The 27,271-nt window shown below is 44.1% G+C and overlaps 3 protein-coding genes across 17 annotated transcripts in view; all 3 read left to right on the top strand.

Annotated features, from left to right (window-relative positions):
* Window positions 1–1,887, top strand: part of frya (furry homolog a (Drosophila)) — an 82,115-nt gene extending 80,228 nt beyond the window's left edge. For 10 of the 14 annotated variants that reach the window (XM_054793168.1, XM_054793167.1, XM_054793161.1 and 7 more), the window contains one exon: window positions 844–1,886. In XM_054793168.1, the coding sequence (XP_054649143.1) occupies window positions 844–1,102 (259 nt within the window). In that variant the 3' untranslated portion in view covers window positions 1,103–1,886. Of the gene's footprint in view, window positions 1–843 lie in introns of all 14 variants that reach the window. The other 4 variants (XM_054793159.1, XM_054793157.1, XM_054793169.1 and 1 more) reach the window with 1 other exon arrangement.
* A 308-nt stretch (window positions 1,888–2,195) lies between these two features.
* brca2 (BRCA2 DNA repair associated) lies at window positions 2,196–20,604 on the top strand. Its single transcript, XM_054793174.1, has 27 exons — window positions 2,196–2,576; window positions 2,812–2,910; window positions 3,286–3,501; window positions 3,729–3,789; window positions 3,859–3,911; window positions 3,989–4,017; window positions 4,951–5,062; window positions 5,143–5,198; window positions 5,319–5,409; window positions 7,195–7,788; window positions 8,899–12,753; window positions 12,855–12,965; window positions 15,626–15,695; window positions 15,768–16,150; window positions 16,218–16,402; window positions 16,475–16,662; window positions 16,741–16,911; window positions 17,829–18,189; window positions 18,264–18,419; window positions 18,527–18,674; window positions 18,752–18,861; window positions 18,934–19,132; window positions 19,238–19,404; window positions 19,489–19,627; window positions 19,705–19,961; window positions 20,055–20,189; window positions 20,248–20,604. The coding sequence occupies exons 2-27, from the start codon at window positions 2,856–2,858 to the stop codon at window positions 20,587–20,589; spliced, it is 8,244 nt and encodes a 2,747-aa protein (XP_054649149.1). The 5' UTR covers window positions 2,196–2,576; window positions 2,812–2,855; the 3' UTR covers window positions 20,590–20,604.
* Window positions 20,605–20,781: 177 nt separating this feature from the next.
* Window positions 20,782–27,271, top strand: n4bp2l2 (NEDD4 binding protein 2-like 2). 2 transcript variants are annotated; one of them, XM_054793183.1, is made up of 6 exons: window positions 20,782–20,921; window positions 21,329–22,137; window positions 22,203–22,327; window positions 25,611–25,699; window positions 25,777–25,853; window positions 25,945–27,271. In XM_054793183.1, the coding sequence occupies exons 2-6, from the start codon at window positions 21,329–21,331 to the stop codon at window positions 26,093–26,095; spliced, it is 1,251 nt and encodes a 416-aa protein (XP_054649158.1). In that variant the 5' UTR covers window positions 20,782–20,921; the 3' UTR covers window positions 26,096–27,271. The 2 variants fall into 2 exon arrangements, with proteins under 2 accessions (XP_054649158.1, XP_054649157.1); XM_054793182.1 differs by lacking the exon at window positions 20,782–20,921 and adding an exon at window positions 20,945–21,192.

Here is a 27,271-nt window from a genome sequence, read left to right as displayed (position 1 = left end):
TTGTGGAAATGCTGACTTTGCGTCTGTATTCAAGAGCAGACGTAGCACGGGACACTTTCTGTGAGCGCACACCATTTTACGCTGTTTGCCATCCAAAGTCTCAGTGAGTGTTGGTTGATTGCCAGAGACGAAGGCTGTGCATCTCCATATGTACTTTTTTCCCAGATGGGAAAACTGGTTTGGGTGGATATGTTTAAGTCCGTGTTGATGGGCTCACCTTGCTCACTTGACTTGAAGCCGCAGTATTCCCACACGAAGGCTGTGGCATTTTGCTTTGCAGTCATCTTTTTTCCTCTTAATTTCAAGGCTTACTTGCTGCACTCTGTGTGTGTATGATAGCCTCCCCGCCTCCCCCCACAGAGAAAACGCAACTGTATGACTGACAAGAGGTCTCAGTCCGTTCAAGCCGTTATTCTATGGAACGTTGTTGTTCTATGAAGCGTTTAGGGGTGTCAGCCTCGTGCCACGGAGGGCCGACACGCTGCAGGTCTTGTGGATAATATTAGTATTTGTATTTGTACTTTATTTATCCCACAGCAGGGAAATTCACTTGTTACAGCAGCAAGCAAGATACTCAAGTAAAGAATACATAGTGACTACAACATGGTTCAGGTGGTGCAGATGTTGTAGAGCCTGACAGCGGTCGGTATGAAGGACCTGCGGAACCTCTCCTTCTTACACCGTGGGTGTAACAGTCTGCTGCTGAAGGAGCAGATAGTATATATATAATATAGTCGTTACATGGATAACCTCGCAGACTAGCGTTCGATTCAAACTAGTGGGAAATCACTCCTAATTGTGTATTTGACAACTACTGTAGTACTTGATATGTTTCAACTGCAGAGCAACGTGGCCTCATGACATCTTCGGCAGCCATTGTGAAGATGAAGTCCAGACTTTACTGAACATCTACTTCCGCCATCAAACCCTGGGTCAGACGGGGACATTTGCACTCGTGGGCTCAAAGCAGGATTTGACGGACATCTCCACCAAGTTGATGGAACTCAACGGAGCGATGCGGGACATGATCCGGCAAGCGCAGGGCTACCGAGCCATCACGGCTTTCCTTCCGGACGCGAAGGTCTCGGGATCCAGTCTCTGACGGGAGACCTCCAGCGGGTGCTTGGCCTCCAGTCATGCCTTCACATCACAATGTTCTGACGCATTCACACACCGCAGCAATATTGAGAGGTTGCCGTCAGTTTTTATTGCACTCCTGGATGCTGTCACACAGCGACAATGTTCACGTTTCACAACATAGCGTACCAAAGCTTTGCAACTCATCTTAAACTGTCAAAGGGGAATTGTGCAATTTTTCACACACGTGGAAGGGTTTTACTGTACAGTGAAAGAATGTATTTGAATACCACAGGAAAACATAATAAGGGAGGCTTGGTTACTTTGTGTGCTTGAGTGTTTTAGATGGGACTGATAGATGTACATAGTAGTTCAACTACTTGGAAATGCTGCAGATCTACTGTCATGTCACATCACTTCACATCTTACTGTACATTGCAGCTTTTCAGCACATGACAAACTATTTATATTTGCAAGACAAAAAAACATGCTTTTAACTGTCTAGATTGAAAGGAAACTATTTTATTCAAGCTTATTTAAGCTTGCAAATTTGACCAGAGTCATGTTTAACAACTATTTTCATGGAATAATTGTACATAGAGCTATTTGAGGCTTTATTGGCGTCACAAGATTGTATTTTTATGAACTTGCAATTTGAGGAGATAGTTACATTATTTTTAAAGCTTTCCAGAGGAATTGTCAGTATGGTGTGTCTGATGTTGTACATAGTCTTGCCTTTGCAATGTATTGAAAGCTGTGTTTGTGTAACATTAACAAATAAAACATACATTTGATAAATATTGCTCATATTTATAGGTGAACCGCTACTAAAGGTACTATCATCTTGGCACCAATATGAGGTTGAACCCGAAGACTCTTACTCTGAAGGCGAGCCGACTTCCTGCATTTTTCCAACTATAACAGCTTGTGCTGAGAAAAATATTTTTAACCAAAAGCATTTTTATTTAATTGTGTCGTTCATATATTTATCGCTTGTTTTAATTCGTATAACGTTTCGCTTCGTTTGTTTCAGAATACATTTTGAAGATTTTTAAGTAAAGCGCGTCTGGGCTCTTACTTTGAAGGATGGTTAAGTAGTTCCGGTATCCGATGTTGGACGCGAGGTGAATTTTTCTATAAAGCTGGAAACGATACAAAATATGGCTTACTTTAATTAATAATACATTTAACTAAAACATTTTGGTTTAATTTGTTTTCTAATGTGTTAAAACATTTAGCTTTATTTGCTGCTGTATTACATTTAAGCACTCTAAGCACGTCTGAAGTCGTATTTTGAAGGCATGCCAAGTTGTTCCGGTATCCGGCGTGGGGCGCGAGGTTTATTTTTCTACAAAGCTGCAAATTAGCTTAGCTAGAGTATTGCTTACTTTAATTAACATTAGATTGAACGTTGACTTATGCTAACAATCTCACTACGTTTCGACTTCACATTGAATGTCGTGTCGTTATGAAAGTTAGCAGTGTTGCCCGCTGTCATGGTAAGTAACTTTTCATTCCGATTCATCAGTCCGCTTACTATTCTTAGGCATTGAAGACGATAGTTGGTATTTTGTAAACATTAACAAACAACATCAGCATGGTTACGGTATGGTAACGACATACAGTCGGCATATGTTTGGACTTTAGCAGCAGTCAAGGTAGCTTCTTGTGGCACATTTGCCAAGCCTGACTTTAATGCCAAAAGTCAAGTTGGACTAATAGATGCCTCCGCAGGTGGGACAAACAGGACAAAATAGGGATTGTCCAAGTCTCTGGGAATGGATTTACCTCCAGGAAGCATGTACAATACTTTGACAGAAGAAGTCTCGAAAGGTAAGCTAACGTAGTATACACGCACGAGCCACAGCATCAGGTACACCTGCATCTCCTCTTTTTCATTGAAGTGCCCCCTAACTAGAGAAAAGGGTAATAAAATGCCTTCAAGGTTGGCAGGTTTGAACAAGGCTGGTGCCAGCAACTCATTCAGTGGTTTGTACAAATGAATAAATTACTGTATTTCAAATTGAAAACAATTCTGTCCCGTGGGGGTTGGGCATGGCAGAAAATGGTGAACCACTGATGTAGTGTCAATCAACATTGAGCATTACTACTTTTGTTAAAACAGAATTATTGTATTGGCTCTCACTGTATTGTGCAGGTGTACCAAATTTAAAGCATGCCTTATTTTCCTCCTGTTTCCCATGACAGAGCTGGGACCAGTGGACCCTGACTGGTTCAACGTGCTGACCGAGCAAGCTTCAGCACTTGAGGGAACCGCCTCGGATCAGGAGGACCTGTGTGCAAACCAGGAGGGAAATTTCAAGACACCTTTGGAGAAAACAGCAGTGGAAAGTCAGCTGTTTTCAACGCCAAAAGTATTCAGACGCACTTGTGTTTTGTCCCCGGACACTGAGGACGAACAAGGTAATGTAACAAAGTTAATGAAGTTTTTCTGTAGGCCTCAATATGACACAAACGCACACTACAGCCACAAAAATAAACAAAGAGGACCAAACTGAGCATTGTTATCTTTGTAGAAGCCAAACATTTCATGCAACTCGTGTCAGATGTTTTTCATACCAAGCTGGTGTACCGAATGAAGTGTCATGTGAGCGTACAGAGGAAAAGTTAACATTTTTTCCTCCCCTTAGAAAAAGAAACGGTGCCATGGGCAACCAGAAGCCCATATTTGTTTCACATTTCAAAAGAGACGTAAGTAGATGTGTTCAAATTGTGTTCCCATGTGATGGATTTTTACTTCCTGGTGTTGTCACTACACAGGGTGCCGGGTTCAAAGTATGGAGAGACACAGCCTCACACTCACGACTGTTTTGGTAAGTTTAACATTACATTATTTAAATCTGCTTTTTACTTGAATTTAATCTTGTTTGTGTTCTTGTCAATGGCATAGATCTGCTTCACACGCCACAAAAATCTCCAGTAAGTCAATTTATTCAGCCATAAGCGGCGTTTACGCATGCACACATTTGGCCCCCACACTGTCCCGCAATTTGCTGAGTCATTGCGTGTCATTTATTTATGGCACGTCTAGAAAGCATGACTAGTTTGTGCACTGTTCACGTTCTGTTTATGCATAAATTATGCACTTGGCACACAATTTCTTGACCGAAAATGGTGCATATCGGCACGAAATTAGCGCGCTCACGCGCGTCTTATTTACATCTCATCAAGTACTGTTTACGTCTAGTGCATGATAATAGTACGCGCGATGTGCATTGTTCCCGCATGGGTATCCATTGTCACCACCACTTCACGCATCCGTGAAGCTGTCTTGGCATTATTTAGTCCCACTGTGTCCCGCGTGACGCCACGCAAAGGCAGGCATCACCCCTAGCTTCATTCATTCCTCTACTTGCAAGGGACCTACAAGATGTTGAACTGATGAGAAGAAGCTCATGCAAAAAGGAAAGGTATGTCTATATTGTCTTGTAGTTGCAGAAAGAGCAGGGAGGACGCATAAACTAGGAAAAAGGAGGCACGGATAGTGTGGAAGAGGAAATTCCTGATGGGAAGACCTCGCTTTGGGTATTATGATTACTTATTACGTAATAGAAATTCACAAGGAAGATCCACGAGGCTACAGAAATGACTTGAGAATGCTTTCACGACTACTTCATGGAAATGATGTGTGCCACAAATTTTGACCATTAAAAAAGAATAAAAATTGTGCACGGGCACACAGCCCTGCACAGGGCACAGTCCCACATACGTCACACCAGTTTACTCAGTGGCACGCAAAAGGGGACAAAGTGCGTGCAAGTGTGAGTGCCACCATACCGATGACGTTGTATTGCTTTTTATTATGTTACAAGAATCAAATTCTTTTCTTTAAAAAAACAACTAATGATGCAGCTCAGCTACGCCCAGCACATATCCGAAAGCCTCGGCGCAAACATTCACCCAGACATATCATGGACCAGCTCCCTGAATACACCACCCGCTCTGCCATCCACCCTGATTTTATGTAAGCACATCCACCAGCACAGTTTGATATGTACGATGGCAAGCTTTGGAATGACCTGTATCATCTTTTTAATGCTGTAGCTAAAACAGATGGAAGTCCTTGCTCAGTGCCATTCTTTCAGGACAAGAGTGTTATGGTGGGTTGTTTCATAAACTCGTAATGCACAACATCAAGCTACGCAAGCAATAGCTAGGAAACTACATGTATTTTTTCAGCACATTTGTATAATTGTCTTCTTTCTCGCCAACTTTCTCAGTTTGTTCGGAAGCTCTTCCCTTCTCTTTCAAATGTATCTGGAAATGGAGCTCCATCGCCACACAGCAATGACCTGACTGCGCTAGCACAAGGTACTACTTAGGGATGTCCCGGTCCGATCTTTGGCTGCCGAGCTTCTGTGTTTTGAAGATCTGATAATATCGGGTCCCGCCACGAGATCGGGCCGATCCAGTTGCCGTATCATGTTGGTAACTCTGGAACATACTCCAACACAGTAGGTGCGGTAATGCTCCTCAAAGCTGGTTGCCAGTCCACTCTTGCCATCTGCAAGGAGAACAAACGCAACACCACCATGCGGACATGTCCACGGTGTACCATGGTGAAGTTAGTTTCGCGTTGGACGTCAGCTACAGCAGTAGTTCCCCCTCCCTGTGCCCGGACTGCTGTGTCATGGTGCGGGTAGCTCGCACGCAGTGGCAGAGCTACATGGTGGCCGTGGCCACCCCACTGGTCATTGAGACATTTCAGGTATCAACTTATTGCCACCCCCATCTGAGGAATGGTCTCACCTTGGCCACCCCAATGAAACATTTCTGGCTCCGAAATAAATGAATTGAGAGTATTCCATTTTGGAATAAGGCTATAACAGCAAAATGGAGAAGGCGGCACATGCTGTGAATACTTTTCGGATGCGCTGTATGGAGTAGAGCTGAGAAGAGCCGTATCCACAATTCTCCCTTTCCAAGGATAATGACAAACACTATCAAATTAAAATACTGTAGTTTTATGGCTAAAAGTTTGGACACACCTTCTCATTCAATGCATTTTCTTTAATTTCATGACTATTTACATTGTACATTCTCATGATGCACTTAACAGAAAAGTGTGAAAGAACTCTAAATATGTCTTATAGTTTGGACTCCTCACAGTAGCTTTTTTGATGGCGCTTCATGAGGTAGTCACCTGAAATGCTTTTCACTTCACAGGTGCGCTTTGTTGGGGTTACTTAGTGGAATTTCTTGCCTTATTAATGGGCTTGGGACCATGGGGTTGTAGTGTGTGTGTGTGTGTGTGTGTGTGTGTGTAATCAATTAATTACAAGATGGCGCCCTCCGTGGCAGACGTCTCTGTTTCACTTGAAGTACTGGCCTGTACTGGATATTCATGAATAATTACCTTTTGTTAGTTATGAACGTAATATAAGAGTGTTGATGATTGTGGTGTACAGTTGTACTAAATTATACAGAGCTTTTTTTCTTACCTTTATTAAGCTACAAGAGCTTGTTTCCCACAGGACTACAATCTATGTGTGGCGGTGGTAGGTCGGCAGGGCGGGGGATGAAGTAATGCCGTAATCGTCACATTTGCATAATTGGCCATGTTGCATTTGCAGAAAGTGAGTAACAAAAAGTGAAAAGCAAACCATGCTGTATACGTTCAGAACTACAAATGAACTTTATTTGTGGGCTTTTGATGTCACGAACAAAACTGAGCCGTCTGTAAGTGCTTTTTAGATGGGTGAGGATACGTGCTTTCATGTCATTTGCCAACAAACCTTTCACTAGATTTGTTGCGAGTACTGTAGCTTTTTTGAAAGACGTAGAGACGTATCCACGTAGAGGGGTCTGATTACTTGCTAAATATAGCAACAAAGGCGACACCGATTCCTCCTGCTGCGTCTTACTTTCTGGCAGACCAGGTCTGTTTTTATAATGTCTTTATGAGCAAGGGACAACAGGTAACGCGTATTTGTGGTACTCCAAATGTATTTAAATAAACTGTGAGTGGGATGAAACGTGAGAAACATTTATGACAATGATTCAGTGCAACATCCAACCACAATAATAAGCAACTAACATGAATAGAGACTTTGTTACTTGTACCTTCTGGGCTTACTGCTCACATGCAATTAACAGATGCTGACCCTCCAGAGGTTGCCCCTCATCCCGAGTCCCCAAAGTCTCCTCAAAATTCCCAGAACCTCAGCAGTGACGTCTGGAGACAGAAGATCCCAGACGCCATTCAAGACAGGAAACTTCGCAGCACAGTCGCCAGTGTTCTCGAGGGAGCTGAAAACACCTTGTCAGTGTTTTTCACCAACAGTCGCTCTGTGCTGAGAAAGGTGGAAGCCGACAGAACTAAAAGGAGGCTATCTGTTCTGGCAAAAGAGCACGACAGCGGCACCGCAGAATCCAAGCCCGCATCCACCCAACAAGGAGAATCTGATGTGGAGCCGTATAGAATGCCCCCTCGAATAAGTCCTGTGAAAAGTGACGAGGCTGGACTCGCACAGTGGTCACCAATGAGTTTATCTGAGATTACAGCCACCACTGTGGGAACTCATGTTTCTCCACTACAAGATAAATGTACAGCACAGTTGGAGAGTCAATGCAAGACTGAGCAGCCTGTCAGACCATCTTGGGATATACCCCCCTCAGGATTCATCAAGAAAAAGAGGACATTTGTTTACACCGTTGAGAAAGAAAGGCTGAAGGACAGCTCCATACAAGGTATTTAGCTATTTCACTTTAGTTTTGTATTCAAATCATTGTTGTCTTTGAGGAAAAGGCTTCTTGAGACGTCATCTGTACTTCTGTGAAGAAGGTGTCGGACGTTTCACTCCTCATCCGAAGAGCTTCGTCAGCGAACTAACAAGTGCTGGTAGCCTAGGCCTTAAATACAGTAAGAGTGGGCGGAATTGGTGTGCCAACACCCTCCTTCTGTTGGTTCCTTACAGTAAGCCTGGGCAGAGAAGTGGTCTAATCCTCTCCTGCTATTAGCACCTCCGATAAAAGGGAAGTGTTGCTCCCTGAGTTGGGTATGAACGACTCTGATACTGGCTCGTTAGCATCTATTGTTCTGGCTCGGCCCTGGCTCCACCTCATTTGCAAGGGGAGGCTACACCATGTATCTATGGCCTTCCAAAAATTCACAAGGAAGGGTTTCCCCTCAGACCCATACACCGTAAAGCAACCAATCACTCTTTTCAGGACAGCGAGGTAAAGATTTTGGCCAGAGAAAACAGATGGTTTGAAAGAGCAGTAAAGGAAGCTATTTTTGTCAAACAACAGAACCCATCATTGAATCGGAATGGTGGTTTGAGGTTTAATTTGGACCCTGTGTTCAGCAGGTTACTGAGACCAAAACCCACAGCTCTTAGTCTTGCAAATGAGGTGGAGCCAGGGCCGAGCCAGAACAATAGATGCTAACGAGCCAGTATCAGAGTCGTTCATACCCAACTCAGGGAGCAACACTTCCCTTTTATCGGAGGTGCTAATAGCACGAGAGGATTATACCACTACTCCGCCCAGGCTTAGTGTAAGGAACCAATAGGAAGAAGGTGTTGGCACACCAATTCCGCCCACTCTTACTGTATTTAAGGCCTAGGCTACCAGCACTTATTAGTTCGCTGACGAAGCTCTTCGGATGAGGAGCGAAACGTCCGACACCTTCTTCACAGAAGTACAGATAATGTCTCAAGAAGCCTTTCCCTCGATGGACAACCCCTGTATGACTGAGAGCCTACACAGACGCATTGTTGTCTTTGATTAAAACAATTATTTATTTATTTGGTTATTTTTCTTTTTCATTCTAAATATATAACATGTATTTTTATTCAGGCTTTGACCTCCATGGTAAGCCAATTCCAAAGGCCAGGGATGAAGCCGATGGTTTTAACTTTATCAACAAACCTCAACAACAGGAAGAAAAGCCTCCCTGCCATCGCTCGAGTGTGCAGGACTTGGACATGTCGCAGCTTTGCAGAGCATTTGCACAAGACTTCAGTCAAACATTCAACTCAGTCACACCACCCAAAGTACCGCAGCCGCCTCCTCTTCGTGGAGATGGCTTCTCTCCTTCGGCATGTCTCACTGCAATGAAAGTGACTCGCCAGAAAGCCAAACAGCAGGCGAGCCTTCATTGTGTGCGTGAAGAGCCTGTCGATGAATCTCACAGTGAGTCCATGGTAGACGGAGCAGCGGGTGACAGTGGCTTCCTGTCGGCCGGTGCGGACATCTCACATGTGACTGCATCCTCTGCTCTCCCGAGCAGTCAACAACGGACCACCCCTTTGGAGTATATAAGTAAAGAACTTGGAACACACGGTGATGCCTCATTGCGCACGAAGGACACATCAGCACATCTACTCAGTAGTCCACAAGCAGCCGTTTCTCTTCCCTCGATGCCAGCATCAGGGTTCAAAGCCGCGTGGAACAAAGGTATGAGCGTATCTGCAGCCAACCTTCAGAGAGCCAAAAGCCTCTTGGAGGAGGCTGAAGCTCAACCACTCCTCAACACTGATCAACCTGTCGAAGTTCCTGCAACTGCAACATTGGCTTCTGACTCTGGCCAAAAAGAGGATGACTGCCAGCTGACCGCCTCCCAGAAGGCTGACGTGACAGAGCTGTGCACGCTCCTAGAAGAAGCTGACAGCCAGTTTGAATTCACTCAGTTCAGAACTGCAAAATCAGGCAGGGGAAGTGGCACCATAACCCCGAAAGCAGACAAAGAATTCGACCCTGACTTCCTGTCTGGGATAGATTTTGATGATAGTTTTGAGGCAGAAAAACAATCCAATGTCCCAAGTAATCCACCGCTCGCATCTTCGCCCAGTTTGATTAAAAAGGAAGAAAGGATGACTTCCACCTCACCTGAGCTCATACTTGGAGGAGGCGGATTCAAAACAGCAGGAGGAAACATTGTGAGGGTCTCCAAAAGGTGTTTGAGGAAAGCCAAGGCTTTATTCCAGGATTTAGAGGGAAGTATTTGTCCACATCAAAGTGCTTGGAATGCTAGACACCACTGGGAAGAGGATCAGTTGGCATGTGGCAGACCTGTCCAAAATGCCAGTGGGGAAACTATTTTGATTTTGTCCAACGCGATGCAAAAGGAAAAGGCTTTCTTTAAAGACTGCACTGACGTGAACGAAAGTGATAGCACAAGGAGTGTAGAAGATGGACAACGTCTTGTGAGGATTGAGCCTGTAACCAATGCAGCAACTTCTTCACTGAGCCCTGCTTCCTCTGTTGATGTCTTCTCCAGCAGCAGTGCTGGATTCTGCACGGCCGAAGGGAGAAAAGTGTCTGTGTCAGCCGAGGCAATGGTAAAAGCCAAACCACTTCTGCAAGAGGAAGACACAAGCACGCAAATGAAACGAGGACCAGGAGTGGACGCTGGCAACCATCAGCCAAGCGGATTCCAGACAGCTGGAGGCAAAAGAGTTGCAGTTTCTTCCGTCGCTCTTAAGAAAGCAAAATCCTTGCTGGATGGAGTCCAGGGTCAGGTAGATGTCGAGCCAAAGGGTTCCAAGACCCTAGCCCACCATTCACCATCAAGGGGGGGCACATTCCTGTCTGCTAATGTAAAGCAGGTGTCGATCAACTCTCTCTTTGAGAGGCCACCTGTTTCTGGTGAAACACCAGGAAATAATCCAAACATGGAAAAGATGGATGGTTGTGTCGATGAAGGCTTTGGTACAAATGTGCCCAAGGTCAACGGATGCAGCGACATTAAAAACCATCTACCTGCCTTCTCAATGAAGAACACCAGCTCTTGTTCCCTTAGTGACAGCGGATTCCGTACTGCCAGCGTCTCAGATGAAGCAACACTGACAGCAAAGTCACTCTTGAATGACGCTGAGAAGGAAAACCAGCAGCTACCATTAAAAGCTAGTTTGCTAAACAACAAGAAAGACATTTTGCAAAGTGGTGGGTTTCAGACAGCTCTTTCATTAGCGGCTTTCAAGAAGGCAAAATCCCTCTTCCGTGACTGCGAAGATGAGGACCAAGCCAGTGACAACATGTTGAGTTGCCCTGCTGTGGAGAAACCTGAAAGTGGGCTAGATAGAGCAGATTCCACCCATGGAACCCTTGCAAAAGCACCCCTTGGCTTCTGGACAGCTGGGGGCAAAAGAGTTGCCATTTCATGTGTGGCTCTCAAGAAGGCCAAATCCCTCTTCAGCGATTGCCATGAAGATGAGGACAAAGCCAGTGAAAAGATGTTCAATACTTGTGATTTGGAGAATTCCCAGAGTGTGTTTTACACAGCAGATTCAAGCCCCCATGCATCTACATCCAACAGTGGTGGATTCTGCACAGCCAGTGCAGACAAGGTGCTTGTGTTTGATGATGCAATGACAAGAGCAAAGTCCCTGCTGGATGAAAGCGTCCCTGCCGAGTGCTTGGACAAACCACACCATCATAAAAATGCTGGCTTCCAGACAGCCGGCGGCAAAGGAGTGGCTGTTTCATCTGCGGCTCTCAAGAAGGCCAAATCCTTCTTCAGTGATTGCAATGAAGATGAGGAGCTAGTCAGTGAAAATATGTTAAATGTGGATCACAGAAGTGTGTTTAATCCAGCAGACTCCACCCCACATACTTTGTCGTCCAGCAATGGTGGATTCTGCACAGCCAATGGCAAAAGGGTGCTTGTGTCTGATGATGCAATAACAACAGCAAATTTGCTGCTGGATGAAAGGATCACATGTGAGGGCTGGGACACAAATGCTGGCTTCCAGACAGCCAGCGGCAAAGGAGTGGCTGTTTCATCTGCAGCTCTCATGAAGGAGAAATCCCTCTTTAGCGATTGGCATGAAGATGAGGACAAAAGCAGTGACAAAAAGCCTGATAGCTTGAATATGGACAGTCACACATGCGTGTTGGCCCCCAATGCATCTACATCCAGTAGTGGTGGATTTTGCCCAGCCTGTGGCAAAAAAGTACTTGTATCTGATGATGCAATGGCAAGAGTAAGGTCCCTGCTGGGTGAAAGCGTCACGCTTGAAGGCTCGGACGAAGCACCCCAACATCAAGATACTGGCTTTAAGACAGCCAGTGGCAAAGGAGTGACCATTTCATCTGCGGGACTGCATAAAGCAAACATTCTGCTAAATGAATGCAATGATTTGCAAGATATAACAAACACTGCATCTCACGGTCCTCCCCTCAGGAATTGTGGATTTCTGGCAGCCAGTGGAAAGCCTGTGACCTTCTCCAGTGACACCCTCCAGAAAGTAAAAGCTCTTTTTGATGATATCAGTCTCACAAAGACACCCAATGTCAAAGACGTGAAAATAACTTTGAACACACCAACAGCGGCGGGGGTCGCTCAAGCTAAAAACACCGCTTCAGATGAAGAAAAGCCGGAAGCTGCAGAAGCATCGAAGCGCAAAGAGGGCAGCCTCACAGGTCAGCAAATGTTAGACGGTGAAATAAAGCAGACGTGCCACAGAGACACACCTGAGCTCCAAAGACCAGAAGAGCCTTCAGTTGTGAACTTTCAGTCGCTCGACATGAGTGACTGCACTGAAACGCAGCAGATATATCTGGCCCAGGAGGCACTTGACTGCACCAAAGCTTTGCTGGAGGATGACAGTCTTGCCAGGCCCACCATGACGTTAGAAAGTATGCAGCCAAAGAGCTCCTACTCCCGCAAGGCTGCTGAGAAAAGATCAGCAGAAAATGCTGGATTGACTGGTAATTATCACGTGAACGAATAAGAATCACATTGACAACTGGCGTATTTAGATGCCAGTCAAGAACTAACTGTTGTGTGCTGTGTTATGTCAATAATCTAGATCAGCCCCCTCTGAAAAGAAGCCTGCTAGAAGAGTTCGACAGAACTGTCAACAGAACTCTCCACAGTCCAAGACGATCAAGACTCTGTCCCCAAACAAGTTCTCCAAATGGTAACTACTAGTCTGATTTCTGCTTTCCAGATGACATATGTGCTGCCGGAAATGAATAAAAAAACGTAAGGTTGGTCTATAAAGACCTACAGTACTTACAGCGGAAGAATACACAACGTGTGGCTCACGCGTAGTCACATTACTCTCCACACTCACTATCCCATCGTCATTAAGGATGAAGATGAAAATGTAATGGGCGTAACGATGATGATGAGATGGTCTATCAACAATATTTTTACTGCAAAAACAAAAGAGGCTACTATTTGGAGCAACTACGCCAAAACAATATGAGCAAACGTAACTGTCCTCCCACCCACACAGCATCAAACACAGCGGTCATGAGAGTGTTCAAGGATGTGATCTGTGGAAGCAGCGTAATGGTCGCATTATTGAGATGCAAGGTTGCTACTGCTACCATTTCATTTCATTCTTGTATTTAGTGTTTTATGACTCCACTTTGTCCTTCATGTGTTCTGTCTGTTAGTTTAGGTAGAAGATCACACTTGCACCAAAGCTCAACGTATATTTTGAAGTAAAATGAATCCAAGCACTGTTAATATGAAGCTGTGATTATTTGGACATACATACATAGGTTTTACCCTGGAATACGTCACATGTCCAAAAGGAGTAGCAAGAAGCAGAGCTTATTCCCTCCTACCCCGCTTTCAGGTTGTCAGAGTTGAAGATAATTTGTGTCACACAGCTTTTAACATTGACACACAAGTGTAATCATTTTCTATTACATGTATTATTTTTATTACCATATACACTAAGTCCCCAACTTACGAACACAATTGGTTCCAGATGACCGTTCTTAAGTTGGGGAAAAGGTAATATTGCCAATGATATAGGTAATACATGTATGTGTATACATATACAGTATATGTGTATGTATGTAAATATGATAGGATAATAGGATAATGAATGAAAAAAACAATAATAAAAGTGATATAATAATACGTAATGATAAATGTTATTTACCTTTGAAGAGGAGTGGTTGAGCATACGTCGTCGTGCTCGACAAGGAAGAGGAGTTATTGAAAAAAAGGACAAATGGCCGTCGTCGTTAGACTCTTCTAAAAGAGGTAGTGTTCTGTGGGTGGTGTGGAATTAAGCAGGCCTATTAACTCTTCATAAACTTTAATCACACGCTCTGTCTGGGTTGTATAATACAGCTACAATTTAGCTTTCCATTTAGTTTTCTCTCCCCAGCGTCTGTTGGTCCCATTAGCAGTTTCACAGTGCCCTCTACTGGTCAGGCATGTACAGTATAAATACTGATGAAGCGACTAGAAGGCAAAATAACATAAAATATAGACCAGTCAGCTTGTGTTGGTATCCGCGAATGTTCGCAAGTCGGATGTTCGTAAGTTGGGGACCGAGTGTATAATTATTATATTATATTATATATTTCATAGTATAAAATATATAGAGTCATGGTAAAAATGATTAGAGCATCCTTGTTTCTTGTTTATTTGAATGCCTCATACAACTGAAGGTACCTTTTTGTTTGGACAAATATAACAATGACAACAAAAATAGCTCATAAGAGTTCCACTTTTTGGCAGTACAATGCTATAGCTATTCATGTAAGAACTTGATTGCGTGATTTTGGTTATGATCAAGAAAAGCATGGAAGTTGCTAGATATCTATGATATTTGTTATCATCATGATATTAGATGTACCAGGCATTGCAATGGATCAAGGATGGTCATCATTTTTTCCATGACTGTATATGATATGAAATTGTACATATTATACACTGTGTTATGTAATAATTATTATTAATCACATGAGTTAAGATGAGTGTAAAATAGCATGACAAGGGGGATAACAGTGGACGGCGTGTAGGGTGACACTGGCGTCTTAAAACTACTTTGAGTGTGAGTCTGCATACTTCACGTACTGTAACCTCCGGTGTGGAAGAAACAAAGGAGTTTATGCTATGATGCCCTGAACTTTTCTCAAATGGAAAAGGGCTCCGCTCTCAGCTCCCTAAAATCAAAATGACTACAGGTAAAGAAATTCAAATGGTCTCATCGTACAAGTATTTAGGCATTATTATCAATGAAAATTCATCCTTAAAACAACATATTGAGCATCTTGTATGTAAACTAAAGCTAAAACTCATTTTTTCTTCAGCTTATACAAGAAAGTGTTTAATGTCTGCTACATGCTTACCTTTGCTGGCTTATGGTCACCTCCTTTTTATGAATGCGTCAGATCATCTTTTCAAAAAGCTTGACACTGTTTCCCACTCTGCTTTACGCTTCATGCCAGGCGGTGGTGGTAGCGTTGACGCTGCACATTGTATGCTGCAGCTGAGTGTCCGTCCCTGACTCACTGGTTGACTTTCATTGATAAATGTATTATTCTTGGGCTCCTGTCATCTTATCCGTGTACATACATGCATACATAGCAACAACAGTAGAAACACATACTGCTGCTGGTGGTTCCTGGAGTCAGCACAGAGTTAGGTAAGACAGCATTCCAGCCTTTGCATGGAATGATCAGCAAAATGACTTCAAGGTAACTGTTTTTAAATTGTTGAAACTGTTGCTTGTTCACTGTGAATGTGGTGTTGTATGTTGGGAATGTCTTGTCACAGACTTTGTGTTATGCTGCCATCTTGTAAATGTAATAAATGTTGACATTGAAGGTGTAACGAAGGACAGGCCAGTGTTCCAGTACAACGCCTGTCTTCATCCCAACATCACGAGGCCACACAGGTGAGCTTTTCACTCCTAACAAGCTCATCCCCGTAGTTGCATGGATGTGACGCGCACTAATTTATCACACAGAGATGGGATGAGCTACATGGAGATCACATGGCCGAGGACAACACAGCACAGCTCAGCAGCTGCAGGCAGCAGATTGGCTTTTCCGAAGGCTCCTTCATTTGTACCTCCATTTCTCAAGAAGAGAGAGGCGCAACAGAGCAACATGTACAAGAGCAGCAACGCTAACACGCCTCCTGCATTTGTTCCTCCCTTCAAGAAACAAAGAGGTATTGTCCAACAGAACCCCACGAAACCTTGTGCAGAAGAGAAAGAGGTGGACAAACGTCTCGCTGCACACTTGGATGGCAACACGAGCAGTAAGGACTCAGAACATCCTAGCAGTATCTCCAATCAGACTTCCTCCACCCATCACGGAGCAGAGGAGAATACAAAGAGGAGTCATGGTAAACATTTTGGACAAAGACGGCAGCCCCACATGCACTTAATTCATCATCTTTGGTCTATCAACAGAGATGATGCTTGAGAACATTGAGTTGGCACAAGACATGCAAGACATGCGGATTATGAAAAAGAAGCGCCAGCTTATCCGACCTTTACCCGGCAGCTTGTTTCAAACTAAAATGTTGGGGCTCACAAGGACGTGTTTCAAAGAAGCGGTGGGTGGGAAGCCCCCAGCCAAGTACACCCAGAGACAGGTAAGGTTTTAATACGTTCACTGAATGCTAGACTTGCGTTAACTTGACAACATATTGGCTTTGTTTTTGTAGCTGTATGAATATGGAGTGCTTCAGCATGTGTCCCAGATCACCAGCGACACCGCAGAGGCTTTCCGCTTCAACCTTCTGCAGTTCTACGGTAAGAATGCCCTTGCAGACAAAGGTGCCGTTCAACTGGTCGACGGTGGACGCCTGGTTCCCAGCAGAGACGGGAGTGCGGGCAAAGAGCAGTTTTATAGGTAGGCTTTCAATTAGCATTAGCATGAGCGACATCATGGGATATCATTCCTGGATGTCTTCCTCCTGTTGTCCCCTAGAGCGTTGTGCGATACCCCCGGTGTGGATCCCCAACTGCTGAGTGAGGAGTGGGTGTACAACCACTACAGATGGATTGTGTGGAAGTTGGCGTCTATGGAGAGATCCTTCCCACAAACAATGGGGAGCCTCTGCCTGACCCCAGAGAGAGTTCTCCTACAGCTCAAGTACAGGTGGGCCCATATTTGCTTGGTTTGATAATGATTTGGAATGTATGAGAAAGCAGAAAAGACCACATTGTGATTTATTAACAAGTGTATTGTACAACACAGCAAGAACAGAACCAATGTTGCAATACCAGTAAGGACCAAACTGCTCAGCCAGTGCATGCAGATGTGAATAAACCTGCTGGATGATATTTCAAAATGCAGCTACTGCCATCTTGTGGAGCTAAGGTGCGGGTGCGGTCTGTCATGGTTAGATACTCCAAAGGGGGCGCTAGCATCCCAACGTACTACACCCCGCCCTTTTCCTGCTCAGCCACGACTGCTAATTGTCGATGGTGTCTCATGTGCGTGGGGAGGGGGGGGTTGGGCCTGTGCTCGAGCTGTGAGCGAGAGAAGGCCATTAACGCCCATTAATAGCCATTTTATGTACAATGTGTTGACTGAGACCACTATTGGTTAACGTATGCTAGCTGATGGCCTTCTTATATTCCATTGGCTGGAAACAGTGTCATGTGTAGCCAAGGAGGGATAGCACCATGAGAAAGCAGATAAGAAAAGACAGCTCGCTCTGACCACATTGTGATTTATTAGCACGTATGTTGCGCTACACAGTAGGAACACAACCAATGTTGCAATAGCAGTAAAGACCAAACTGTTCAGCCAGTATGAATGTCGTTGTGCATACTCATGTAAATAAAGCTGCTAGATGCTGACCACTCATGATGTTTTGGAGTGTAGCTTGTGGAGTTAATTTAAAAAAAAAAAAAAAAAAAAAAGGAGGTTGCCTACTGCCACAACTATTCATGCCAACATTTTTTTTTTATTATTTTATTTATTTATTTTTTTACCCTAGCCGTTTTTATTGTATGCTGGTCTCTCAGCATTCAACTAATCATCACAAATGCATGTCATGTGCGTGTCAGATATGACGTGGAGGTGGACCACAGCCTCAGGCCGGCTCTGAGGAAAATTATGGAACATGACGACACCTCAGCCAAAACTCTGGTTCTCTGTGTTTGCGGGGTCGTCTCGCAACAAGGCAGCAACGAGGCCAAGAGTCCACAAGTGGGCGGCACCCAGGTCCGAGTGGAAAATCCCTGTGCAGTGGTGTGGCTGACAGACGGCTGGTACGCCATCAAAGCTCAGCTGGATGAACCGCTGAGCATCATGCTTGTCAAAGGTCGACTGGCCGTGGGCGGGAAGATCATCGTCCATGGTGCTCAGCTGGTGGGGTCCCAGGAGGCCTGCTCTCCTCTGGAAGCACCCAAATCGATCATGTTAAAGGTACATAAAAGTCTCTCTGCCATTTTTCAATACAGTTAATTTTATTATTTTTGTCTGTTTTTTTTTTTTTTTAGATTTTTGCCAACAGCAGCAGACCAGCACGTTGGGATACTAAGCTGGGATTTTACAGAGATCCTCGTCCCTTTCTGCTGCCTCTCTCCTCTCTGTTCACCAATGGAGGGCCTGTTGGCTGTGTGGACATAGTGGTGCTCAGAAGCTACCCCATGCAGGTGCGTTTGGATGTTGATGGACCCAGGGTCTTCCCCAAACTGTTCCCACAAAGTCGTATGGTGTTAGGATGCGTGTAACACCGTGGCTGCATGTACTGCATTTCCAGTGGATGGAGAGAAGGCAAGATGAAGGTGTCGTGTTCCGCTCGGCCCGTGCAGAAGAGAAGGAGGTGGCTCGCTACAACAGCCACAAACAAAAGGCCATGGAGATGCTTTTTGCTAAGATTCGAGCACAATTTGAAGAGGAGGAGAAGGGTAGGACTTGGCAAGTGATCCAACTTGCAAAAACTTCCTTTGGTGCACCAAGCACACTCAACTGTCGTCTTTTGCAGAGAGCAAACCTCAACATCACAGACGGACTGTCGGTCATCACGATGTTGCAGGTCTGCAGGACGGGCAGGAGCTTTATGAAACGGTGGGAGAGGACCTAGCTGGCCTCGAGGTAATGGCAAAAGACTTTTTTTGTGAAGTGAATGCGTAACTACAGTATATATTTCAATCATCCTTGTTTCAGGCTCACCTGAGCACACAGCAGTTGGAGACCCTGCAGGCTTACAGGCGAACACTGATGGACAAGAAGCAGGCCGAATTGCAGGACCGTTATCGGCGCGCTCTCGAGAAAGCAGAAGACGGTAAAACCAACTGTCTTCAACGAGATGTCACTCCCGTTTGGAGACTCTGCGTCGCCGATTCCTTGAATCCAACTGGCAGCGGTGAGTTGTTTCAACCTACCCTCCCCACATTCCCATTTGTACCCGACTGCTTGTTTTCAACACATACAGTACATCATGGATCTGCTCCTCTTTTTTTTTTTTTAGTTTACCAATTGAACCTGTGGCGGCCGTCCTCTGACCTGCAGGCATTACTAAAAGAAGGCTGCCGATACAAAGTCTACAATCTGTCCACTTCAGATGTGAGAAAGCGTAGCAGTGTTTCATCGGTCCAGTTGACCGGCACAAAGAAAACACTATTTCAGGACCTCCAGGTAACCTCAACGGGGTATGACTTGTGTTGATTTAGCATTTACAAACCAAATGCTGACTTTTTTGTTTGTTTGTTTTCCATTCAGACTTCCCCAAAATGGTTGTCGGTGTGTTTTCAACCCAGAGTGTCTGCCAGCTTTGTGGACCTTCAAGACTCAGAATTCCAGCCTCCCTGTGGAGAGGTTGATCTCACTGGATGTGTCATCAGTGTTGTTGATGGGCAGGGTGTGCACCTTTCCTTTTCCTTTCCTCTGCCTTTTTAATATTTGAAGTGAATCATCTCCTGCGCTTGTATCACACAGGCCCATCTCCTGCGTTTTATCTGGCCGACGAAAAACTGAACTTTGTTAAAGTTCGCTGTTTCAGCAGCCTGCTTCAGGCTGGCTTGGTGGACGTGGTGAAGCCTCGCGTGTTGCTGTCACTCAGTAACCTTCAGCTGAGAGGCCACTCCTTTCATCCCACTCCGGTTGTGTACGCTGGAGATCTCACCAACTTTTCCACAAACCCCAGAGAAGCATATCTTCAGGAGTCGCTTGGCCCGCTCAGAAACCTGGTCCGGGTACGGAGTGCCGCTGTCCACATGCTACAATGCTGTTATGCATCTTGATGTTTAATTAACGACTGTCATATTCATTTCTGCCCTCTGTTAAAGGACCAAAACAACTTCTTTCTCTCTGCTGAGAGGAAACTCTCACATCTACTGAGGTCTGAGGGCTGTAGCTCCGTCTGCTGCCCCGCTCTGCCTCCCAAAACGCCCACGCTTGCTTCCGACAATCAACACATGAAGGTAAGTGTGAGCTTTTACGAGCTGTGGCACGTTCCTAAAAGAGCGTCTCCCTCATCAGCCAGTTCGAAGCCTGGGCTGCTTCAATCCTGTGAGCAGGAACCCTCCTCCGGCTGACGGATCCACAGAGGAAGACCCAAGAAGCCTGAAGAGGAGAAGAGCTTTGGACTTTCTCTCTCGTGTCCCGTCTCCTCCTCCGTTGTTCCATCTGGGCCCAGCGGCCTCACCTGCTCTAAAGAAGACTTTCAATCCTCCTCGCAGATCCGGGACACCCAGCACTGTAAAAACTGTACACACCCCACTCCCTAAATCTGTCTCGGCCCCTGCAGAGGAGGAATGGGTGGACGATGAAGAGCTTGCCATGGTTGATACGCAGGCGTTGCGTGTCTGTGATTCCCATTAAACTGTTACCTACAGTAGGCTGTATTATATAATATAAGTTCAACTTCAAAAATAGGTTAAATAAATGATCTTTAAGTCTTTTAACCTATTGTTTTGTCCGCAAAGGAGATTGTTTCTCTGCATTTCCAATGTTCAGTGTGTAATTGCCATTGTAGTTTAATACTGTTGCATAAAATATTTTCACCCTGATAGATGTATTGAATTTACGGGAAGGTAAATACTGTCTAACTGTCTAAATACTGTGTCTTTGAGTTACAGTAATACAGTAATGTGACAGAAATGGAAAAAAAAATCCAAAAAGGTGTCATGTGTCATCCCGGCCTGTAGGCGGTGGTAAGCACTAAGAAAAGCTCGAGATATTAGTGTGACGTCACTTCCGCAAGGGAGCTTTAGCAATGTAAAGGGTATTTTGGAGTTAAATATACAGTAATATGATAGAAATTTAAAAACTAAAATACTTAATGTGTCACCACGGCCTGTAGGGGGTGGTAAGCAAAAGACTCGCGCTTAGAGTGACGTCACTTCCCTAAACAATAGATTAGCTTTAGCAATGTGAAAGGTTAGCTCGTTTTGCCACTGTTCAAATGTATTCGTATAACTAGAGGTCAGTATGTTTTGATAGCAGTGTTTACATTATAGTAGTAATGATTAATTGATTATGCTGCAGGTTTTGTTTGGCTCTGTCTTGGATCGAGCTTTTACTTTCCCCTGCTTAATTAAAATGTGCTATCCTCTCGTAGATGTCTGAAGGGGACACTTCATTTGGAAAGAAAGAAAGCTCTTGTAAAGAAGACGACTGTGCTATCAGAGAGCGTACGAATGACAACGACTTTAAACGAGTTTTAAAAGAAGTTGGACTCACCAGCAATGCCTTCATTGGTCCAGCCTTTCTCTCGGAGAACAACACAGCCACTTCTGACATTGAGGACTCACTCAGTGAATTTTACAAGGAGATTGAGGAGATCGATGCCAATTCTGCGCCGGATGATACTTGTCTCCAAACAGCCGAAGCATCTCAAGAAACACAGGACACACCTGTGGAAGACACAGTGACACGTTCAGAGACAGATTCCCACCAGAGCAGCAGTAGACACAACCAACCACCCTGGTCCCATTGGTATTACAATGAGCCGTACTCCACTAGAAGGTCACGGAACATGAACTCCGACAGGTTTGAATGTTCTCGGCATCAGCCCAGTCACCTTCCGCAGCCACTCAACCAGACAGTGCCCAGATCCCACTGCCCTCCTTTCCCAAATCCACACCACCCTCACCCGCCACAGCACTGGAATTCCCCCAGTGACCACCACTACCAACCTCAGCCTAGTTTCTCATCACCTGAATCCAACCCACAGTACCAAAATAGGCATGGTAGCGGTTATTGGTTTGATGCTCGTGATGATGGAAATGCCAGGTGGTCCCAAGATGCACCTGAATGTCACTTTGATGACAGACAACAAACTCATCACTCCGGACCCCTGGATGGGCCGTCCTTGGTGCTCATCCTGATGAGGGGACTGCCAGGCTCCGGTAAATCCACAATGGCAAGGTACACTTGACAGGTTTTCTTAAAATTGTGTGTATTTGTGTCTCATTTCCAAGTCTCTCTGCTAGGGAGTTGCTCTCAACTGGTCCCAGCGGCTTAATACTGAGCACAGACGACTACTTTGCCGATAGAGATGGATACCGCTACGACCCAGGCCTACTCGGAGCGGCACACGAGTGGAACCAGAGAAGAGGTGCACAGATATTACATACAGTATGTTGAACGGATGCCAGCTGGTGAAGCTCTGAAAAATACGTTTGTAGACCTCACGCCCTGATGCCTTAAGAGTCGCGCTGGACATTGCAGTGACAGCTTGGGCTTTTAGCTCGCCTAGTGCTCACAACTGGACTCTGGTTTGATCCCTGGGCATGCACGGGGTGGACCAGTCGGGTTACATCCAGTCATTGAAAATGATGACGATTAGACCACTCTTGTTTCTTCAGTTGATTGATCTATTTTAATGCCTGCTACAACTAAAGCTACATTTGTTTGGACAAATACAATATTTTTTTGATTTACAATTTTTTATTTACAAATTGTATAATGATAACAAATATAGCTCATAATCAGAGCTGATATCGAGCAACTTCCATGCTTTTCTTGATTATACCCAAAATCACTGGAGTTCTTACATGAATAGCTATAGCATTGTACTACCAAAAAATTGAACTCTTTTTGTCATTGTTATATTTGTCCAAACAAAGGTACCTTTAGTTGTATCAGGCATTCAAATGCACAAGAACCTGAAGAAACTCTAATGAAGTTTTCCATGACTGTATCTATATTTACAATAGCTCACAAGCATGGGTTTGCCCCTCACATTGCAGCTATTTATTACATTTTAAGAGACACTATAGAACAGGGGTCACCAACGTTTCTTCTTGCGAGATCTACTTTTAGAAAATGAAAATGGCCACGAGCTACTCATTTTTGTAGAAATGATTTTCATAGCTTATTTCAACCCAAACAGCTCAAATATGCTTGTTTTACCAAAACATTCACAAAATGCTGGTATCCACAACTCACATTTTATTTTTCACAATACTTTTCTTTGTAGTGTTCTCACGTTATTAACTGAAAACCTGAATGAAAAGCAGGCTTGCGGGCACCTCATGTGGTCGTGGGGGGCTACCTGGTGCCTGCGGGCACCACGTTGGTGACCCCTGCTATAGAAAGTAGTCAATGTACAGCTTGTATAGCAGTTTAGATTTACTATCCACTGAAATTGTGTCCACTGACATTTTTGTCTAAATAACTGGCAACACGAGTAAATACACCTCACTGTGAACAATACATTGCCAATATTTAGTGGGAGCACCACAGCCGTAACCCTCTTAGGCAGGGAATTCAGCAGAGCTGCCCAGGTTGTCCATGGAATCCTCTTTCATTCCTCCATGATGACATCTCTGGTGGATTTTAGACCCTTCCTTCCTTGCACCTGATGATGCCCCACATTTAGATTGTAGTCTGGAGGAGACATACGGTACTTGGCCGCTCCTATCACCATCTTCCTCAACATGGCAGATGTTGTGTTGGGTTCCTTCATGCAGGCCATTTCCCAGGGGACGGGATCATGCTGTTCTTCAGAATGCCACAGTACATGTTGGAATTCATGTTTCCCCTCAATGAAGCACAGGTAGCACTCATGCAGCGCCAGACCATGACGCTACCACCACCAGGCTTGATTGCACACAAGACACAATTATCTTGCTACTCATTTTCAACAGATAGTAGTTCTATACAAGCTGTACACTGACTACTCTAAAATACAGGTACTACCCAAAAAATCAGAATATCAAGTAAAAGTTGTTTTATTTTGGCAATTTAACATAAAAGATGAAACCAACTAATTTTATTGAGCCGTTACATGCAAATTGACATTTCTCAAGCAGTTCCTTGTTGTAACTTTGCTGATTAAGATTTTCAGCTTATTAAACCCACAAACTCAGAAAATTAGAATACTGTGAAAAGCTTCAGATTTGTAGGTTCAAAGAGTCAAATTCTAATCAGGAAAGTAATCCAAAACACCTGCAAAAGGGTCCTGAGCCTTTCAAAAGTCTGTCTTAGGTTGGCTCAGAAGAGTTCAGACATGGGGAAGACTGCTGATCTGACAGTTGTGCAGAAAACTCTCATTGACTTGAGAGTCAATGAGAATTGAAAGTGGACAGTCAAGTGGAAGGAAGAAGTGTGGAAGAAAACAATGTACAAGCCGGAGAGATGACCGCAGGCTGGAGAGGGTGGTCAGGAAAGGGCCATTCAAAAGTGGGGGAACTTGATAAGGAGTGAACCGATGCTGGAGTTGTTGCTTCAAGAGAAACAACACGCAGGCGGATGGGCTTCAAATGTTGAATTCCTGTTGTCTAACCTCTCCTCAATAGTAATCAACTCCAGAGGCGCCTTTCCTGGGCAAGAGAAAAGAAGGACTGGTTTGTTGCCCGGTGGGTAAACGTCCTCTTTTCTGATTAGAGCAAGTTGTGCACCTCATTTGGCAACAAAGGTCCAAGAGTCTGGAGGAAGACTGGAGAAGAGCATGATAGAAGATGCATGAAGTCCAGTGTTAGGTTTCCCCAGTCTGTGATGACTTGGGGATCCATGTCAGCTGCTGGTGTTGGTCCTCTGTGCTTCATGAAGTTAAACATAACCGCAGCCGTATGTCAGGACATTTTAGAGCACTTCATGCTTGCTTCAGTAGAACAGCTTTATGGAGATGCAGACTTCATCTTCCAGCAGGACTTGGCACCTGCTCACACTGGTAAAAGTACAAAGTCCTGGTTCAACGACCATGGGATTACCATGTTTGATTGGCCTGCAAACTCACCTGACTTGAACCCCATAGAAAATCTGTGGGTCATTGTCAAGAGAAAACTGTACGGGAAAAGCAAGCAATAAAGAACAGCTAAAGCCACAATTGAAGCGTGCTGGTCTTCCATAATCCCTGAGATATGCCACAAACTGGTAGCATCCATGCCACGCCGGATAAAGGCAGTTATTCGGGCAAAAGGGGCCTCAACCAAGTACTAAATACAGGTGCAAGAGTTTAGCTTTGGAGGCCTCACATTTTTGTATTTAAAACCCTTTTTTACATTGACCCTTTGTAATATTCTAATTTTTTTAGTTTTTGAATTTGAGTTTTTTTTAAGCTGCAAGACCTGATCAGCAAAATCCATAGAAATAAAAACTTTAAATATATTGATTTGCATATTATTTGTTTATATAATATGTCAAATTCACCTTTTAAGTTGAACTGCAGAAATACAACAACCTTTTCAGGATATTCACATTTTCTGAGTAGTACCTGTATATCCAGGTTTCATTTCCATAGTGTTGTTCCTTAAGAAATACTGTCGTAAAAATGCTTGCTGAAATGTGAGGTGTGTACTCACAGAAGATGAAAACAGAAGCACAATCAAAGGTTAGGGACCCTAATAGATGGATTCGTCCTCTTTTTCAAATGTTTATGTCCAACTGTCTTCCAGCTGGTGATGCTATGTATGACAGCCGCTCTCCTGTCATCATTGACAACACGAACCTGCAGGCTTGGGAGATGAAGCCTTATATCAGAATGGTTGGTTTGGGGCTCTGATGTTCCCTTGCAGCTTACCAGGGGACCACGAGACAACTTTTTTCTTTTATTACATGCAGGCCTTGCAGAGAGGATACAGAGTGGACTTTTGTGAGCCCAACACGAGCTGGAAGTTTGATCCCTACGAGCTGGCGAAGTAAATACATAATTAAATGTTGTCATTGAATTTCTAGTCTGGCCTCAACACTGAAACACATCCTAAAACTTTGCTTCTTTGTGTTTACAAGGAGGAACAAACACGGAGTGCCTCAAGAGAAGATCGCACAGATGCTGGATCGCTTTGCTTTCCCCATTTCTATCGAGGACGTCTTGAGCTCGCAGGAGCCGCATCACGTCAACCAGAGGTGTCAAGAAAGAGCGTTCCTCTCGTGGTCTTAATGTCTTGTTTCTACTTTGTCTTTTAAAACACTGTTTTGTATAGATTTCTACACTGAAAGTTAAGGTCATGAGCGCATCTATTTTCGTCTCTTTTTAAATGTTAACGATGTCTTGCACTGTTCCAAGACTGTGTGATTTTATTTATCCAAGGAAATATTCCAATTGTTTTTTGTTTACATTTTTTTTTATATACATGTGTATTTTATACTACATCCTCACAGAAGAAAGCAGTTTGTTCCTGTATGTTGATATTTATTTTTTTCGATCATGTGGGTGTGCGTTTTTGCCCGCAATACTAGACAGTCCACCAGATGGTGCTAATGAGTCAGATTTGAGGAGCTGGTCTGTGGAGTACTGTACTTGTTTCCTATCTTCAAAGGGGCAACGAAAGCAAATGTTCACACGTGTTCACACTAGTGACATTGGTTGAGACATGACAAGTATTTTTACCTAAATAAATGTGAGTGAATACATTAAAATGATCACGAGCAATGAGAAATACAAGTATAACTATATTTTCAAAAAGGTGGAACTGCTCTATAGTTTTGTTTTGTCACATTTATACATAATAATGGTTGTGTGAAAGGACAAAATGCATAAATAATAGATGCCCCGCAAATAGTAAAGCTTAATAGGACTACAGTAGTAGTAGTAGTAGTCGGCGGGTCCAAATGTCCATAATATCAACATCAAGGGTACTCTGAGCCTCAGAATGTGTTCGATCCTCGTGTGATGAAAGCGATATTTTTCAGACCTCTTACATAGTTTCAGAAATGTGTTTTGGTTTTGTTGCTCATAGAATATCTGTTGTTATATGGTTTACAAACTCAGAGAATAAGTTCTTGAACACAGGAAGGCTTTGGTGGCAAAAATGAAAGCGGTTGAAAGCCCAATACTGTAGTGCTTTTGTATAGTTAATTGGCACAATTGACTTTATTTTGTTCAATGTATGTGATAAAAATTAATAGGGGAATATATATGTTTTATTTTGCTATTGTTACTTTGTCTTATATTTCTGTAGTTCTTTATTGTTAACAGATACGTTTATAAAAAATATGAGTTTTGACCAATGAGTATTGGTATCGGCAGGGCTGGTGTTGCATTGACTTGCTGGGCGATGGTAACGATGACGTCATGCGCCGGCCTCGCGCCCGTGGTCAATAAAGAAGGGGTGTC

This window comes from Dunckerocampus dactyliophorus, chromosome 12 (genome assembly GCF_027744805.1).
Source record: "Dunckerocampus dactyliophorus isolate RoL2022-P2 chromosome 12, RoL_Ddac_1.1, whole genome shotgun sequence".
NCBI lineage: Eukaryota > Metazoa > Chordata > Actinopteri > Syngnathiformes > Syngnathidae > Dunckerocampus > Dunckerocampus dactyliophorus.
Note: the sequence above shows the minus strand (reverse complement) of the source record. Positions and strands in the feature narration are given on the sequence as shown.

What these genes read in the sequence shown, in the direction of transcription:
- n4bp2l2 (XM_054793183.1), top strand. Translation starts at nt 21,329, where the DNA reads ATGTCTGAAGGGGACACTTCATTTGGAAAGAAAGAAAGCTCTTGTAAA. An exon ending in CGAGTGGAACCAGAGAAGAG is followed by an intron (nt 22,328 to 25,610) that starts GTGCACAGATAT and finishes ACTGTCTTCCAG; the next exon opens with CTGGTGATGCTATGTATGAC. An exon ending in TGAAGCCTTATATCAGAATG is followed by an intron (nt 25,700 to 25,776) that starts GTTGGTTTGGGG and finishes TATTACATGCAG; the next exon opens with GCCTTGCAGAGAGGATACAG.
- brca2 (XM_054793174.1), top strand. Translation starts at nt 2,856, where the DNA reads ATGGATTTACCTCCAGGAAGCATGTACAATACTTTGACAGAAGAAGTC. An exon ending in AGAAAATGCTGGATTGACTG is followed by an intron (nt 12,754 to 12,854) that starts GTAATTATCACG and finishes TCAATAATCTAG; the next exon opens with ATCAGCCCCCTCTGAAAAGA. An exon ending in CCAAGTACACCCAGAGACAG is followed by an intron (nt 16,403 to 16,474) that starts GTAAGGTTTTAA and finishes TTGTTTTTGTAG; the next exon opens with CTGTATGAATATGGAGTGCT.